The sequence below is a fragment of the Phalaenopsis equestris genome, unplaced genomic scaffold (genome assembly GCF_001263595.1).
Source record: "Phalaenopsis equestris unplaced genomic scaffold, ASM126359v1 Scaffold001216, whole genome shotgun sequence".
NCBI lineage: Eukaryota > Viridiplantae > Streptophyta > Magnoliopsida > Asparagales > Orchidaceae > Phalaenopsis > Phalaenopsis equestris.
In genome coordinates, this window is record NW_018165655.1 from 296,868 (window position 1) to 315,210 (window position 18,343).

Genomic DNA, 18,343 nt, shown 5'->3' on the forward strand with positions numbered 1-18,343 from the left:
CATTTTTAGTAAACAATTTTTTTCAAATCCAAATTTAAGGTTATCCAAGTTCCAATTTCATCAAGCTTATTATCAAAATGAGCATCTTAGAAAACCGAACCAAACGACTCTAAGATTATTTCAATCAGGGTCTTATCAAGCCTAGAGCAAGATGTTGAAACATAATTGGAGGCTTTAGGTCGTCAATTCAATGGTCAAATAAACTCTAAATTTGACATATTTATTGTCGAATTGAGCATTTTGATGATATATATTCAGTGAACCTAAATTTTACATATTTATGGTTGGATCGAGCATTTTGATGATACAAAATCTAATATTGCTCAATTTCGATGACATCAAGGCACTCAAATCTTTTAAGAAAAACCATATATGGTCAAAGGGGATCAATATAGGTCATCCAATATTATGGAAATTAAGAGTCAAATGACCAAATACAAAATCTAATATTGCTCAATTTCGATGACATCAAGACACTCAAATCTTTTAAGAAAAATCATATATGGTCAAAGGGGATCAATATAGGTCATCCGATATTATGGAAATTAAGAGTCAAATGACCAAATACCCCTCCCCGAAAAAACTATAAATAGGGCCCTCACTTTATTTCGGGGGTGGAGAGGAGTGGGGTGGGTGGGGAAAGGGGGTGGGTTTGGTAAAGAAGAAGTGGAGATATGTAATTCTTTAGCTCGTTCTGGAGAAAAGATTCAACGAGTAATTATCGACCTCCGTAGCCTCTATCCCAATTGACTACTGCCCATCGTCAACACCTTCCACTGGCGATCATTGGCTGTCGACTGCCACTATTTACAATCGTTGTAACCATACTACAACTACTGTTAAATTTCCTAACACATGCATTTTTTAACTATACAAAGATAACTGTAGTTTTTAGTATAAGATTCTAACTCTATTTTCTCTATCATGTTATTAATTATTTTGATAGGGCTAGACCCCAATATATTTTTATTTTCTAAAATTTTTCATATAAAAAAATCTCATTCTATTACTTTTTCTTTATTTATATTGTGCTGGATGTTTGTGGAATAACAAAATTTTAAATTATGAATGTTTCTTCACAAAATTTTGTTGGCATGTAACAAATATAAATCTAACAGCCTGCAAATTCCGACATCCATGCAAAATGGCCGACTGGATTAAAGAATCAGGTCCATCTGAAACGAATCGTCGGTCTTCTTCCCGGTTAAAGTTCTCTAAATAGAACCACACGAGCATGAGCCGAAGGAACGGTGACCGTGTGAAGTCATCTCGAGTTGCAAACCATGATATCCTCCTGCTGCCACCGCTCGCTACCCTCCTCTCTCCCAACGAGAACAAATGCACAAAGCTTATGCCACCGACGTTCGACAATATTTTTCGCCGCGGGCGACCGCTATAACGTTCGCAGTGAGGCCGACAACAACGGATCTTCGTTGAAGTTCGTTCATCAGATTCTGCTTCGATCCCTAGCTGGGTTCCTCTCTCTGGCCTTGGTTTCGTCCAATTATCTTTCACCGCTTGAGGTGGTGTCAATGCCTTCTCCTGCCGGCGTGTGCCAGGAAGAAGAAGCGGCGGGGGATGAAGTTTCGTCGGCTTCGGTGACCAACGAGGATCTCGTGGAGGAGGCGTGGGAGGTCGTTAATGAGAGCTTCATTGGCAACGTTGGTCACCGGGCTTGGTCGCCAGAGAAGTGGCTGGTATCTTTTATGTTTGGCTCCCAACTCATTTGTTTGCTTGAAATTAGAAAAATTGATTTGAAAAATGGTGAATTTACTGAATCTTATTACTCGGATGAATTTACTTAGAAATTACTACGGTTTTAAGCTCTACAAACACCTTAAAAATTCTCAAAGTAATTGTTGAATCCAAAAATATCCTGTGGATCACACCCAAGAAAAAAAGCGTTGGACGAACAAGAGGAATAGGTAGAGAGAGAGAAGTATAGTGCTGAGAATAGATTCAACAGTCTTTTCTTAAAGGAATAACCTCTTATTTATAATTCATAAGGTTTTCTAGTAAAATTGCATGTTTATCTCCGTTCTAATAGGAACGTTACACGTAATTATTATATCATTACACATTTTCATATTTGTAACTGACTGTGATATTCTTTTATAAACATAACTGACATTGACGCCATTTCTTATTTATAACTGTAGGGGCATTTAATGACCTCTAATATTGGTTTTCGGTCGCCTGATAATCATTTGATTGACTGGAATGCCTTCGGTTGGCTGGAAAGTCTCTGTTTGATTGGAATGTCTTCAGTCAACCTTCTTTAGTGAATCCTTAGTAAAGGCTCTCTTATCGCCTGGGTGAATTTAAGTCATCAAGAAGGTGTATTACCGTAACATCTCTTCTCTAGACAATGATTCATCACTGATTCCTTCTCTTTGTGTTTTTTGCATTGCTTGCTTGACCGACTTTGTTCCCTTTGGTTGGATTCCTTCTCGTGATCTCTTTGAGCCGACCAACCATCCTCAACCTCCGGCTTCTGACAAGTTTTGGATACTTCTATGATTGTCTTTATAGGCGATATCCTGATGTATTTTGGAGATGAAGCCGGTTATACAAATAATCTACATTTTGTTATATAAGTTTTGAAGGAGAACAAATTGTATGCTAAATTTCTTAAACATAAATTTTGGCTCAAAAGTGTGGCTTTTCTTGGGCATATTATCACTGGGGATGGCATATATGTAGATCGAAATAAGATCAACGAGATTACCGATTGACCAAGACCAACTATTATTACTGAGATTAGCAGTTTTCTATGTTTGTTTGGTTTTTACAAGAGATTTGTAGAGGGGTTTTTACATATTGTTATGTCATTATCCAGATTGACTCAGAAGGTAGTGAATTTTGAATAACTATATCATTGTGAGAAGTTTTTCGATGCTGAAGATTTGTTTAATGCTGCTCTAGTATTGTTGTTCCTTCACGTTTAGATGAGTTTTAGACTTTCAGTCATACATCCTAAAAAGGTTTGGGTTGTGTACTTATGCACATAGAAGACTCATTGCTTATGCTTTATGGAAATTGAAGAATCATAAATAAACTATCTCACACATGATTTGAAATATGCACTAATTGTGTTTGCACTTAAGATATGTAGATACTATCTGTATGGAATCAACTATAAAGTATTTACAAATCATTAAAGTTTGAAGCATCTGTTCACTTATAATGAATTGAATATGAGGTAGAGAAGATATTTGGAGTTTATTAAAGATGATGATTCAGATATTCAATGTCATTCGAAGATGCAAATGTTGTTGCAGTTGCATTGAGTAGGAAGGTTCCGGGTAGTTTGAACTGTTTATTTACTTAGTAGGAGCAATTACTTGAAGATTTGGAGAAATTGAAGCTATTCATAAATGATTATACTGATGACAATATGGTTCAATTAAATCAGTTGACTATTCAGTCCACTTTAAATGACAAAATTGTGGATTTATTAGCTAGATATATGAATGTTCAACAAATCCTGGAGCAGGTTAAGATAGGCAATTTGGAGAAGTACGTGTTAGGCTTGGATGACTTATTGAAATATAAAGGCAGAGTTTATATTTTAGATGTTGATAATTTGAGATAGGAGATCCTAGAGGAAGCAAATTTTTCTAGCTATACTATTCACCCAAGGAGTAATAAAATGTATCGGGAATTCGAGAAAATATTGTGGTGGTTAGGATTGAAGAGGAGTGTGGCAGAATTTGTGGCTAATGTTCTACATGTCAACTAGTAAAGGCAAAGCATCAGCGCCTTGGATGTCAGTTACAACCCTTATCGATTCCAGAGTGGAAATATGAGGAGATTGTTATGGAATTTGTGATTGGATTTCTTAGATCACGCTAGGGTCATGATGCTATTTAAGTGACTGTTGATAGATTAACCAAAGTCTGTTTATTTTTGGCCCATGAAACAAACAGATCATGTTGACAAGTTAGCTAAGTTAGATGTGGATCAAATTGTAAGGTTACATGAATTTCCAAAGGTTATTTTTTGGACAAAGATGATAAATTTACTTCCAAATTGTGGAAGAAGATTCAAGAAACTTTGGGTACCAAATTAACATACAGTACAACCTTTCATCATTAGATAAATGGCTAGTTAGAAACACATTTAGACTTTGGAGAATCTACTAAGGTTATATGTCATTGACTTTGGTAGAAGATAGGAATCACGTACACCCTGGTAGAGTTTGCTTACAATAACAATTGCCAGGCCAGTATTAGAATGACTCTATATGAAACTTTCATATGGAAGAAAGTGCAGGTCCCCTTTATGTTGGGCTGAAGCAGGTGAAAGAAAGGTTATTGGACCTGATTTAGTTGATGATGCTACTGAGGAGATTTAAAGACAATGCATGATATGCTGAGGAAAAATTATGACGCTAAATACAGATCAGTAGGGTTTTAAATTGGAGAATTTATTTTTATGAAAGTTAGTCCATTGAAGGTTGTGCAAAGGCTTTGACATATGGGAAAATTGAGTCCGAGATATGTGGGTTCATATGAAATTATGGTCAGAATTAGAACAGTGGCTTCCAGATTGGCTTTATTAACTCATATGCAAGGAGTGCATAATGTTTTCTACATTTCTTTATTTAGAAAGTATATTGTAGATGAATCTAGTAGGGTGATAGCAAACTTAATTGATGTACAAACTAATTTGACTTATATAGAAGAACCTGAAAGGATTTTGGCTTATGATTTTAAGAAGTTACCTAATAGAGAGATTTCATTGGTGAAGATTTTATGGAAGCACGGATTAGAGAAAGATGTTACTTGGGAGAAATTTTTTGATATACAAGAAAGATATCCACAACTTTTCATTTGTGTTATGTTTGCTTTCATGATTTTTTTTCATATTTCTAGGATGAAATTTTATGAGTGGAGATTGCAATAACTGAAATTTTAAATAAATAAAGAAATTATATAAAAAAAGAATTTCAATTCGGCATGAAGGAGTAATTGTCAGGCGGTTTCGTCTTTATGAATCGGAGGGGTTGAATGGGGTCCATTTTCTTCGTATCAACCAAGAGAGCAAGTGTGGAAGAAAATTTTAGGGTTTTGTGAGAAGAGGAAGAAGGTAGAAAAGATGTTGAAGGAAGAAGAGAAAGGAAGGGTTGCATGTTCAACCCCCAAGGGAAGTAGAGAATCGAACACATACATGGGGCTAGAAGCGTCTTAATTATGTGCAGGTGCTTGTGAGGGAAGCCGACATCGCCTCTTGCTGTGGGTTCCTCTGAGGTTGTGGAAGTCGGCACTGCGTTGTGTCGGCGTGCATGAAGGAGGAGAATCGACTGAGTTTGAAGGAAAGAAGGGTTTTAGTTTACAGGAGGAGAACTAAAACTGATAAGTATTATATTGTGATGTTATTGTACTTTTCTTTTTGTATTATTTACTTCTCGTTAGAGATGCTGTTGTGCGTGGATTGAGATATTTTTATTTGCAGACTATGTTATTGTTTCTGGATGATATAAATATACATTTAGTGTATTTTTTGGTTTCTTAATTGTTCTTTTATAAATTAGAAGTTATGAAGTTTCGTCTAATATAAATGAAAGGTTAACCGCCCGACTGTAGTTCATACTTGATTAATTCTTTGCTATCGGGCCAGGCGTGATAGGAGAACTTTCATTAACAAATTTGATTTGTTAAATGAGTGAGAATTTGAGAAATGGATGAAAGAGAGTGCTAGATTTGTGAATAGCAATGTTTCAAGTGCTATGCATGTAATTGCCCCTTTATTAAAATTGAATATGTGATAGATCTAGTAAATCTTAATATCACTTCCACAGAATTAGATTTAAACTTTTTTTTTTTTAGAAAGTTTGTTTGAAATGGCAAGATTTGGCAAGTTCAATTGCCACATGTTTTGAAAGGCCTCGAATTTGAAATAACATCCTGAGCATTGATGATTTAGTTTAGGTTATATTTCAATGGATAATTACATTAAAAATAATAACATAAAACACATCAGAAAGTAAAATTGAGAATGCTGTCTCTCTGTTTTTATTGAATAGAGGTAAATGTTGTCATCATGTCAAAACATGTAAATTACTGCTTGTAGTCACTTTTGTCGTTCAATAACTCTCTTGCAATTCATTTAATTAATAAATGCTCTCCTTGACTGGAATTCCTATCTTATCTAGCTATTCATTTAATTTCTTCTAACAGAAGGAGAAAGAATACATCTTCCAAAACAACATCCAAACAAGATTCAGAGCTCACAATGTGATCCGGAAGATGTTAGCTAGCCTTGGAGATCCATATACTCGGTTCCTTTCTCCTGCAGAAGTAATTGCTAATAATTTCCTTCATATCAAGAAAGTAATTTATTATACTTCTGACTGTAACTATAAAGTGGCTTTTTACTTGTTTGGTTCTCATTGGTAATTTTTTTCTGGTGGCTTAATGTAAACAATCTCTGCTTTTCAAAACCTTTTTTCTTAACGATTTATGAAATGACATTTTTTTGCAAAATTTATGGTCTTAGACAGGCAGAGATTTTAGATTTTTCAGTTTATGGATACCTAGTAAGTTGATTTTACATGGATTGTCATAGTAAGTGACATAAAAATTTAGTTTGGCATGTGGGGGTGGGTTGGGAATGTTTAGCGAGAGGGGATTCTACTGACGCTTTTATGATTCTCTGAAAATTTTGTTTAATTAGCAAGCAGTTGTTGAAGAGTTTACAAAAATTTGCATATAACTTGTTTCTATATTATATTTAAACTATATGAATTCACGTTGTAATGATTGGAAGCACCTATTTATCAAGTTTTATGAAGAGAATATCTCCGCACTATTTCTCCAGCATTGCTCTTCTTACAATAAATTTTGTTTTTTTCTATTTCGACACTTTCCTAATGTCATTTTTTAAAATTGTTGCTAACAGTTTCCCATGTAGGTTCAATTTTTCTTAAAAAAATATAAGAAAATTATGTATATAGGTTAGTGTCGAGGGTTTTGAATGCGGTACACCTAGGCCCTATAAGACATGATGAAGTGATTGATTTTAATTTAGGAAATAAATCTCAGAAGTCAACAACAATCAAAATTGTTTTGTATTCAAGGTGAGAAGGTTTTATATATAAATAGTTGTAAACAAAAGCAAGCTAATAGGGAAGATCAACTGCCCTAAAATCAATAAGTTTAAGGGTGCGTTGTAGTTTTTTCTGTTTGGTAAAATCATGTTTTGCTTGTTTTTTCAAAACGCTACAGCTGAAAAGTTATGTTTTGTCATCGGACCTAGCTGAGTGATGTGGCTGCTAGGAAGCTGCGGTTTTATTTTAAACAAAAAAAATTGTAATAGTCACTGCATCTTTTTGAACATCATTGTCCTCTTCACTAACTTCATAGCTGCTTCTTCAAACAGCGTAGCTGCCCTAAACATACCGTAAATGAAGAACTGCAACTTTAACTCAAGTATCAAATTAATGAAATAATTAATGTTGAAAAACTCAATCCTGTAGCAATGGTTCATCAAGCAACTCGGTATGATCTATTAAAAATTTTTTATTACCATGAATGAGTTGGACATTCAAAATTAGTACACAACTCTTATTTTTAAAGCATAAACAATAATGAGTAAAACTTGCAACATGATTAGTATAAGAGGCATGATCTAAAATATTATAACAATATTATTAATCTCTTAACATTATTAAGTTAGAATAATTTTACTTAAATGAAAATTTGTTATCTACTTTATGATAATTTACGGTATGATGATGTTCATAATCATTCGTATGAAAAATATTAATCAATCATTTTTATGCTAATTTATTCATATGCAATCTTATATATATTTGATGTTATTATGACTATTTAAATTAGGAAAGTGTGTCTTGAGGTTGACATTCTTGATGGGGTTAATTATTATTTGAAACTCTTCTCAATAGACCTAAAAATGTTGTTAGGCTTGATGGGGTTAGATTTGACTTGGACTTAAAAGTTTGAAGCATAGAAGTGATTATATTAAGCTATTGCACAACCTAACCTAAGAGTTAATAGCCTGACTTCAAATTTATTGTTAAAGCAATTGAAGCTATTTCAAACTTTGAAACTAAGTATAAATGTTAGGTTTAAGAGTCTAGTAGTAATCTGGAGAGTTTCACAATTTTCGAAAATTTTCACATATTTTTTTCCTATTTTATAAAGTGTCTGGGTTCACAGAAAATCTAATATGACAGAATGGACTGCATTGGGGGTTCAAGGTTTTAGTGGAATGACTTAATGCAAAGAAAACATTGGGAAAACACTTAAATATAGTAGATGAGTGTTTATAGAATATTTTTAGAGTTTCTCATGATTTTTGAGAAGATTTAAGACCAACAACTATGGTATAGAACTAGAATATGTTTGATTCCTTTACTATGTTAGCTAGTCACTTTTATAAAATTTTGATGGGACTTTTTTGAGATATTTATATTTTGAATTAATTTTATAAGACAGGGAATGGATGTTAGAAGAATTTTACATCAAAATTTCACAAAGAAAAGCAACACAAATCAAATCACTTTCCAAGTGATTTGGGTTGGAGAGATCACCGAACCCCTCTTTACTACAACCAACCTTCAAGCTACACCAATATTAGAATTTCACTCCAATATTTTGTTAAGCAACAACAAAAAAGCTTTATTTCATTGCAATTAAAAATATATTGTAGTTCTACATTTACTTTGAAATTTTGAAAATGGGAGGGAGGAGGAAGGAGGGGCCGACTATTTAACTACCACCATAGGGCTCGCCATATAACTACCACATCTCCTTGGACACTCTTCTAAACGGCCCCAACGAGGTCTAACTCCCCTTGGCCAACCAACTTAAATGTAATATAGATTATTTATGCTAATAATTATATTCCTTTTAATTCATGTGACTCTTCTATTATAATTGAAGATATGTCCAAAATTCCAAACTTATGAATTTTAAAATTTCGATTTCCATAATTCAACAATTGTTGACAAAAATACATACAACAAATTTATAATTTTACAAATAATGCATGCATAATTAAAATAAATGCTAATAAAATAAATTCTCTAATTTAAAGTTCTCATTTGCCTTTTTGTGTTTGTTCTTGCTAAATCAACTATAATTTTCTTGGACTGAGCTCTAATGATCATGCCACCTAACCACTACATACTCCTATTTTCACACTATTTCCTTGGGCCTTAAAGTATTCTTCTAAAAAAGGGTTTGTTTAATGTAGTTTTCCATTAGCTCTAGTGCTAGTTGTTATAGTTCTTCCTTGGTCAACTAAGTATTGTCACTTGGTGGCTTTATTTTCCACCTAACTAGAAAACTTTGTGGTGCATCTTCATTTGATAGAATCTTCACTACACTTTAAAGAATGAAGGTTGGATAGGTACCTGCAAATAATTTTTATCTCCAACTACAATTATTATCGTGCATTTTTGGAAGTTTTTAACCCTACTAATAGATATTGTCAGAAGGAAATTTAAGGATATAAGCATTATTACCAAGTATTTTTACTATCTTCGCGTACTTTCATTTGTAACTTTATAAACCGCTCAGGTTGGATGCGTATTGATACATGATCATTTATATTATACTTCTTAAACATTTTTGTTTAATTGCTCAACATATTCAGCATTTTGTAATTCTAATTTTTTTTTTCTTCTTCATGAAGATTATGAAAGTCAAATGCAAATGTGTATGTTGAATAAAAAAATTGCATTAATAAGTATGCTAACTAAATTAATAGGCTTTTAAAGGTTATACCTTTAGAGTATTTCAAAAGGTGATGCATTTTTGTCCTAAAAATAGTGATATTATACGCAAATTCTGATGTACTTAGGAGCGGAAGCCAATTTTCAAGACTTTTTTTAGCTAAAAAATCTCAGTAAATTTCTTAGATCTCTGTTAACAACTTTAAATTGTTCATCTAAGTGATGGTGGAATACAAAGCTATAAATTTCAAGTTGTTACTTGTTAGTTTTCACAATATTTTTCAAAAATAAAATAAAAATCTAACATCTCTTTCATAATTTTTTTGGATGAAAATTCATGTAAATTCACAATCTCCTTAAAAAATATTCTTGCTATATGTGATACATTATTTGATCTTGAGCAAAGTAAGAAATGAGAGATTTAAGTAAATCTTTCAACAATCTCATAGATGCAATCATGCCCTCTCAATGTCTTAGGAAGGTAAAAATAAAGCCATAGATATGTCTTCTTGAGGTCTACAAGGAATAGGTAAGGCTATATACTTTCGTAATATTTGTTTTGTTTCCTTAGCTTGACAACATCTAACACTGGCATATTCAATCAATATCTCTTTTTTAAGAAGGCCAATAAAATCATAACTCAAGTAAGGTTTTAGTCTCAAGCATTTTTGCTATTTCCCTTGAATAAGGCTATATGTTTAGGCATTCTCTTATGAATGTTTTAGAGATGCATATTCTTTTCTCTTGTAATGATAATCATTAATATCGATATAGGAGCTATTAAATGATATGGTTTTGGATTCATACTCCAATTAGACGAGAAAAATATCAATGTAAATTTTATAGTCATATTTTAAACATTTAAATCTAGAGATTTGGAATTCAAAAGAAGTGATTATGAGATATATTATAGATATTGCATTTGCTAGTTTGTTGTCTACCTCATATTTATGTTTACGTACAAACCTCATATTTATGTTTACGTACATACAAAAAAAAAAAAATTCCTAAAGTAAATCTATCCACTTGACATATTTATGATTTAATTTTTTTGGGTATTATGAACTTTAAAGAATGATGATTTTTAATTAAGGATAAACTTCTTAGTCAGTAAATAATTTTTCCAATGCTTTAGGGTTTGAAAGATTGTATAGAATCCTTTATTACAAGTGTAATATCAATGTCTAACTTCATTTAAATTTTCATTGAAGAATGTCATTACATGGTTCTCATGAGCATTATGTCACTTCAAATATTTTTTTTGAAATCAAGGAGTTTTAAAACGGATGTAGAGGTCATAAGAACCTTAATTTGTTCTGTCACTTTATTTGCTACCATAATCTAAATAAATTTATTTATTTTTATCACATTTGTGATTAAAGCTAGAATAATGCTAAAGGATTTCATAAATATTGTATAAAAAGGAGCTACGTCATGAAAGTTCTCAACATCTGTAAAAATTTGGGAGTTGCGAAGCTTACGATTGCCTTGATTTTTTTATGAATTCGTTTTCAATAACTGAGCAAACATAATAAAGCCCTATAAAATAGCTTATGGTTGACAAAAGAACCATTTTTTTAATATTCACATACAATTTTGTTTACTTCAACTTTCCCAAAGTTAACTTCAAATTATCTAAATTTGATATCTCATTTGGATTATATATAACTATATCTTCAAAACACACCACTATAAAATGAGCTATAAAAATTTTAGCCAGGAATGTACTAGATGCATTGGACAATCCAAATGATTCGACTTACCACTCATACATGCCATCTAAGATTTGTAAATGATACATTACATTCATTTTCAGGTCTTATTCTAACTTAATGGTATCTACACTTTTAAGTCTATCTTGAAGAACAAACATGATCTTGAGAGAATATCTAACATGTCATCTAAACTAGGAATATATAACCCAGGCTTTATGTTGATTTTATTCACTACTCTATTTATTACACACATTTTTTAATTCCATCTTTCTTGACTATTAAACGGTTAGGTTTTGTGTAGGACTTGGACTCATTTCAATTCTTTAGGAGTTCATCTATTTGCCTTTGTGGTTCAACTTGCTATTAGGTTCATCCTACAGTGAAGTATGTTAGGTATTTGGAAAATTGGATCAGATTTATGGTAACTCCTTTGGTAGGTCATCAGAAGTCAAATCTTTATACCTAAGAATTTTGGGACCACGATAGATATGTGTTGCTCCAAAAAATAGGAAATAACCTCCATTGTTTTCGTAATATAGAGAGAATTGGATCAAAAATTTTCTCATTAAGCTTATAAATTCTAAGTTATTAATTATAAGATTATAAGATGTTTAACCCTTAGAGATTAAGTCAGAAGTGCTCTCTCTTACAGAAAGGGTTGAAATCACTATCAATTAAAGCTGTGTATTTTTTCTTAACTTAGTTTATCTTGGAGTTCAAATTGATGTTTGTGGAGAAAGGTAAGTCCTTGTTTGTTTATTGGCTTTAGAGGGAATAATTTTATTTTCTTGTATTTTTATTTAAATATATGTGCATTTTTTCAATCATAGAACATTATCTTTAATAGAATATGTGCCATGTCTATGGGACGTGTACCACACCATACATTGTCCTCATAATTACCCAGTTTACTAGATACTAGGCATCTAGATATAAGGGCTAAAGAATTTTGATTTACTCAACTCGTATGGCAAGGCTTATGGGTTTTTGGTTTTAAATTAGTTCTTGTAAGTGTATGTATAGTTATTGTGCTCATATTGCACTACCCAATTGATAACTAACTTGTACCTCTTATCCTTATACATAATGTATATGATAAGGATATTCTTTCTTCTTCATTCCTCATCACTAGCATGGTCATACATCTCATGACACATACCTTATGAAGCCCCTTAAGTAGAATGAAGCTGAAATTTTAAACATCGAGACACATTTTGGTGTAATGGTTGGAATTTCATTAGAAACTCCAAATTTAAGCGTGCTCATGTGGGAGCACTCTGGGACAGGTGAGCTCTTTGGAAGTTACACTAATGAGATAAAATCATGAGGCCATTAGGCCAAAGCGGATATCTCATCATTCTTTTCTTTCTCCTTTGCTTTTTCTAAGATTATAATTTTAGTCTTATGTTAATTTTGCACGTGTCTTTTCTTATGGCACTTAAAATAAATTGTATCCCTTACATTCTTTGAAATACATTTAATGGTAGTTTTATGGGTTTGAACCCTAAATATGAAGGGTTTTTTCTAATAGTAAACCTAATGTGTGATGTGTGGAATTCTAATAATTAGAGATTTGGCTTGTAGGTTTGGATTTAGATGCAGCCATCTTTTTTTTTTTAGGAGTAAAGATAGCAAAAGACTACGTATAGTGTCCGGGGATCTTAAAGTTATGCTTCATTCCTAATGTCTCCTATAAGAACAATAACAAGTTTTTTGGGTAGTTACTAATCTTGATCGGTGCAGTCGGTCTCAGGTATGTGATCCTCAAATGTGATCATATACTCGACCGCTTGTATACTCTCTTGTCTTATAGTATCAACAATTGCAACTTCTTTTTATATTTCTAGGACAACACTTGGCCTTAGCTTTTCTTTCATCTCTACCATGTCAAGAATATTCTATTTATCTTATTTCTTAGCTAAAATATCATTCCAATAGATTTTGGCATAGCCTATGTGTTTTATTTTAGCAAATGTTGTTCTTTGATAGTCATACGTTTGGTACCATTCAAATAACTCGTTAATTTGGGTGTGTCAAGCCTTCCTTTGGGTTATGCACTCTATCATAAGTCAGGGCTTCTAGCTTAATACTTTTTTTGCTGTTTGTGTATTTGAAGAGGATTACTAGGAGGATGTCTTCTAGGCTTATAGTCATCTCTAGAGTTTTCTACAAACTCTGCACTTGATATCATTGTCAACGTATTTTGGTACTAGGGGTTGTTTTTGTGTTCTATTTTTTAAGTTTTGAACATGGGCAGCTAAGTTCATAATCATGTCTTATAATTTATTAAATTTTTTCTCATTATTCAAAGCTATTTTTTCTACCATTTTAGTTAATTTTTTTCATTTGTTCTAAGGTTGCGGATTTGGGTTCTATATTTATATAATAAAATGAAAAATTGAATGATTTTAATTCTCAAATGAATTTTATGAAAATATAAGTTTGTTCTTTGATATTGATAACAAATTATGAAGCAAAAGTTATAAAAATAATTTCAGTCCTTAATTCTATTTAAAATAATAAGTAAAATTTATAAATGAGATGTATGAGATGCAAGAGCTACCCGGCGACTCCCTTTTTCCGCGAGCTTGCTATAGTAACGGGGAGTAAAGAGGCATAGGCTCTCTTGATTCCGTCTTCTGGACCTAGGAGAGTGGACTCACACTCCCACGTTGGTTTGGCCTCTCCTTTCAACGTGGGAGATCCAATCCTAAGTATCTAAGGCTTATTTATGCGATTCATTTGTTTGAGGCTTGCAGTTTTTTCGTGTGTTTTGTATCAGCACAACCGCCGAAGTCTCTTCTTCTCTTAGAGGGTTGTATCTTAGGATTACAGGTGGTGCTTCCGCTGTATCTTAGTCTCCAGACGGTTATTTTTTTCCCCATGCCTTTCCGCATCCTCCCCAGGTCGCTCCTGGCCGCCTTCCTTTACTTGTAGCCGCCTCCGAACATTCACATATTGTTGTTTTCCCTGCAGATCCCGATTCCAGCCACCCATCCTCACTGCTGCCACCTTAGACAGTCATTTACTTAGTGTCCTGCAACCACCCGCATTCCCAATCATTGCCGCCAACATCCCCCTTCACTGTAGCCACTCGAAAACAGTCTTTTTTTCTATGTTTTTTTTTGCATTCCAAGCCTAGTTCCCTGCAATTACAGCGCTCCCGTTTGCTACCCTTGCTGTTCCAACCACCATAAATCCTCTCGTCTTCCCACTAGTTGTTGTTCCAGCCTTCCCGAACCACATCCCTGCCACCTAATTGCTGCCTAGTCCTTCCGCCTTGTTGTTGCCACCATTTCAGCCCCTCCTTACTGTCGTTCCCGGATAGCCCTCCCACCCGGCTTCCTATTATTTTCTTGTTTTCCAACACCGGAAAACAACCCCCTTGTTGTTTTCAACTTGCCAAATGCCTTTTTAACCTTCATGTCACATTTCCACCTCGCTGATCACCACCACCCCAGAATCCAGACTAGTTTGAGTTTTTATGTCATGTCTGTTGCTATTTCAGATACCCACCAATATTTTTTTTTTCAGTTGTGGTTTGGGTTAACTCCGATGTCATTTGGTATTATAGCTAACTAAATCTCAGTCCAATCCTAGGTTTACTAGCATCCACCCATACCCAACCCCACCACACAAAAATCCTCCCCTTTGCTGATTTTTCAATCCGACCACCCAAAAATTTTCTTTCCCACCTTCACCCCTACACACCTTTTTTCACCTACCCATACCCGAACCCTAATTATGCTACCAAGAAGACAATAGTCAGACATCGATAAAAAATTTACCATGGAAGAGATACAACGACAACTCTGTCGAATGCTACAATAGTTTGATGAAATTGAGGAAAGGAGGCCATCCAGAGGTGTTATACGTAGCCGCAATGGTGACTTGCTAGTTCGCAAGAATGTGGTGATTTTCTTCCATCATGCATATTCCACGGATGAAGAACCTATATCTCAAAGATTTGACTTGAAATATCTAGGAAAATAAAATTTTGAACTAAAGTGAATTTTTCATATTTCGATGGTCACATGGATCGGGACAAGTTCATCAAGTGGCTATGAATCTTGTAATGTGTCTTTGAGTAACAGGAAGTCTCACCGGGCGGATTGGTGAAACTAGCTACCAGCAAGTAAAGGAAGAGTGCCGCAACGGTGACTTGCTAGGTAAGTGTTTCTAGAATATTTCTAAAATTTTTCAAGATTATTGAACAAATAAGTTTTAGAATAGATCAAAGTCTAATTTTGATTCCTTTCCTAGTTGGCAGGCCACCTTTATGGATTTTTTATGAGAATTTTGTGGGCTTTTTTATCAGTGATTTAATTTAGTAAGATAGGGATGGATGTAAATAGAATTCCAAAGAAAAGAGCAACACAGAGATCAAATCATTATCCTAAATGACTTAGGTTAAAGGGATCTCCAAACCCCACCTTGTTATAGTAAGGCATCAAGACTCGCCACAGTTGAAATTTCACTCCAATATTCGATCAAACAGCAGCCATAAAGCATCATTTTATAACAATCAATAATATATAGTATTTATTAGATTTAATTTGAAATTTGAAAATGAGAGAGGGCGGAGGAGGGAGGGTTTGGCTATGTAAGTACCTCCATAGAACCAGCTGCCTCAATAAATCCTTGGCTGCCTCTACTAGAAGGCCTCCAACTCCCTTTGGCCAGCCAAATTAAATGGAATTAATATTATTTATGAAAATAATTATATTCCCGTATATTTTGACGAGCCTCCAATTATAGTTTAAGATCTAAACTCCAAAATTTAAAGAGAATGTATTGTAAAATTTATGTTTTTTCACACAAATATTATGGATTGAGCTCTTGTGGTTGGGTCACCCCAATCATCATGTACTTTTGATGACACACGATTAGGATTTTCGCCCACCTATGAAAATCTAATGGTTATGTGAAGAATTATCATTTTGTGAACCCTTCAATCCTGCTAGTCAAATCCAAAAGGTTTCTACCAATTTAGACATCCGCAATAAACAAGCATACGCATTAATCTATATTATAAGCATGTATTTAGCTGGTATTCTATAATCAATTTGACTAGATCTAGGTTGATAATAAAATATGCTGCATGAACAAGATTTATTACATTCAACTAATATATGAGAACAACTTGCAATCATATGATCATTCAAAGCTAGGAAATTTAGCTATGCATATGGCATAATATTTCGCTATTATCTATTAAATAAGATTTTTGAACTTTTGTAAAATATGAATAGATTGTGAAAGCAGGACTGCCAATCTGCTAAATATCTTGGGAACCAATCATAAGCATCAATGATACCCACATAAGGAATGCTATGTTTTTTATCCTTTACAAATTAAAAGTTTCCTGCTTTAAAGCGAGTAGTACAAAACTCTAAATTTAATTGTTAACCAAATTATATTTGGTGAAAATCAACTTGAAGGTATTACATGATAGATACTTTCATTAATCACATGTATGTATATATTAGCATTGAAAAATCAATAGTTAGCTAACATATGTTCAACCTGGTTAACCTGAATACAATGATTATTATGTAATTAAACCAACATTCTTAAACTTAATCATATTAACGAATCTAAAATTAACCAAATCAAAACCCAAATCTAAGATTAAAAGGGAATAATTGCTTAACAAAACCTTTCCTAAGTAATGAGGAACAACAACTTCGGTAAGAAAAGACCAAAAAGTATATTATATATCAATATATTTGCAAGGAAAAAGGGTAATGAATTGATTATAATAAGGTTGAGAGAAAATAAAAAGAGTAAGTGGGGAAGTTGTGGACTTACTCTTTGAAGAGGGTTGAGGACGCGGTGATAGGTGCAATATCTCTTGCGACAATGCAACACTGAAGTGACATCGTTCTAGGGTTCCTAAAAGGTCTTTACGGATCGTATTTAGCGGGTAGGTGGTTGTAGAATAGCAAGGGAGAGAAAATATGTGAGGTCGATTGGTTTTGGAAGGGAATAGAAGAAGTTTGGTGATTCTCCGGGTTGAGAACAGCGGGGAGAACCACAAAACAATGGTTCCCTGAAATGTGCATTTTGCATTAATATAAAATCAAAAGGTTACATAAGAGTACATAAGACACCTAACTAGACAAAACATGGGCCTTATTAAAAGAAAGAGAAGGAAAGTGTGAACTATCCACATTCCTAACAAAAAGCAAACATGTATGGTATTTTGTGCACAAGCGTGAGAAACTATATATTTTTTTTCTATTTATGTGTTGAAACAAAACCTTCTTGAACGAAGAAAAAAAGGAAAAGTCCTCATAGCTTTGTGGTTGATCCTTCCAAGTGTTGGTGTTCTTTGCTTGTTGAAGCGAGGAAATGATGTTCGCAAGTGGTGTATTTAAGCTTCAAGTGTATTTGAAGCTCTATCTAGCACTCTCCAACTGAAAACCCTCACCAAGTGAAATGATTTTCGGACACACTCCCCTCAACTAGCTACCTATTGGTGGCTTTTCCCCTGTAAAATGCCATAAAATAATGGATTTAATCCACCTAGGATGCATTCTATTAGTTACTAGGGAGGTGTGCTGACATGGGGGAACCTCATTGGACCCCTAACTTTTAGCCCATGCAAATGGCAGCACTCATGACCAAGTGGGAGACTTGGTCAAAAAATTCGGTTAGGTTGGTTGGGGCCTGGCACAACTATGCCATGATATGGATTGCCTAAAGGCACAGGTGCGCCCATTCCTCGATGCGGGTATGCTAGACAGCTCTAGGGCTGTCAAAACGGCTCGTTGTTCGCGAACAGCTCGTGTTCGACTCGTTAACAAGCTCGTGTTCAGCTCATTAATTTCGTTCGATAAGTTAACGAGCCGAACACGGACTAAGATGTGTTCGTTCGTGTTCGGCTCGTTTTGGCTCGAAATACTACTCATCAAGTATATAT

The 18,343-nt window shown here is 33.8% G+C and overlaps 1 protein-coding gene across 2 annotated transcripts in view; it reads left to right on the forward strand.

Moving 5' to 3' along the window:
• The window catches only part of LOC110033542 (carboxyl-terminal-processing peptidase 1, chloroplastic), a 94,210-nt gene that overhangs the window by 26,980 nt on the left and 48,887 nt on the right, over window positions 1-18,343 (forward strand). The window contains exons 1-2 of one of the 2 annotated variants that reach the window (XM_020737562.1): window positions 1,051-1,697; window positions 6,183-6,302. In XM_020737562.1, coding sequence (XP_020593221.1) covers window positions 1,284-1,697; window positions 6,183-6,302 — 534 coding nt within the window. In that variant the 5' untranslated portion in view covers window positions 1,051-1,283. Of the gene's footprint in view, window positions 1-1,050; window positions 1,698-6,182; window positions 6,303-18,343 lie in introns of those variants that run through there. The other variant, XM_020737563.1, reaches the window with a different exon arrangement.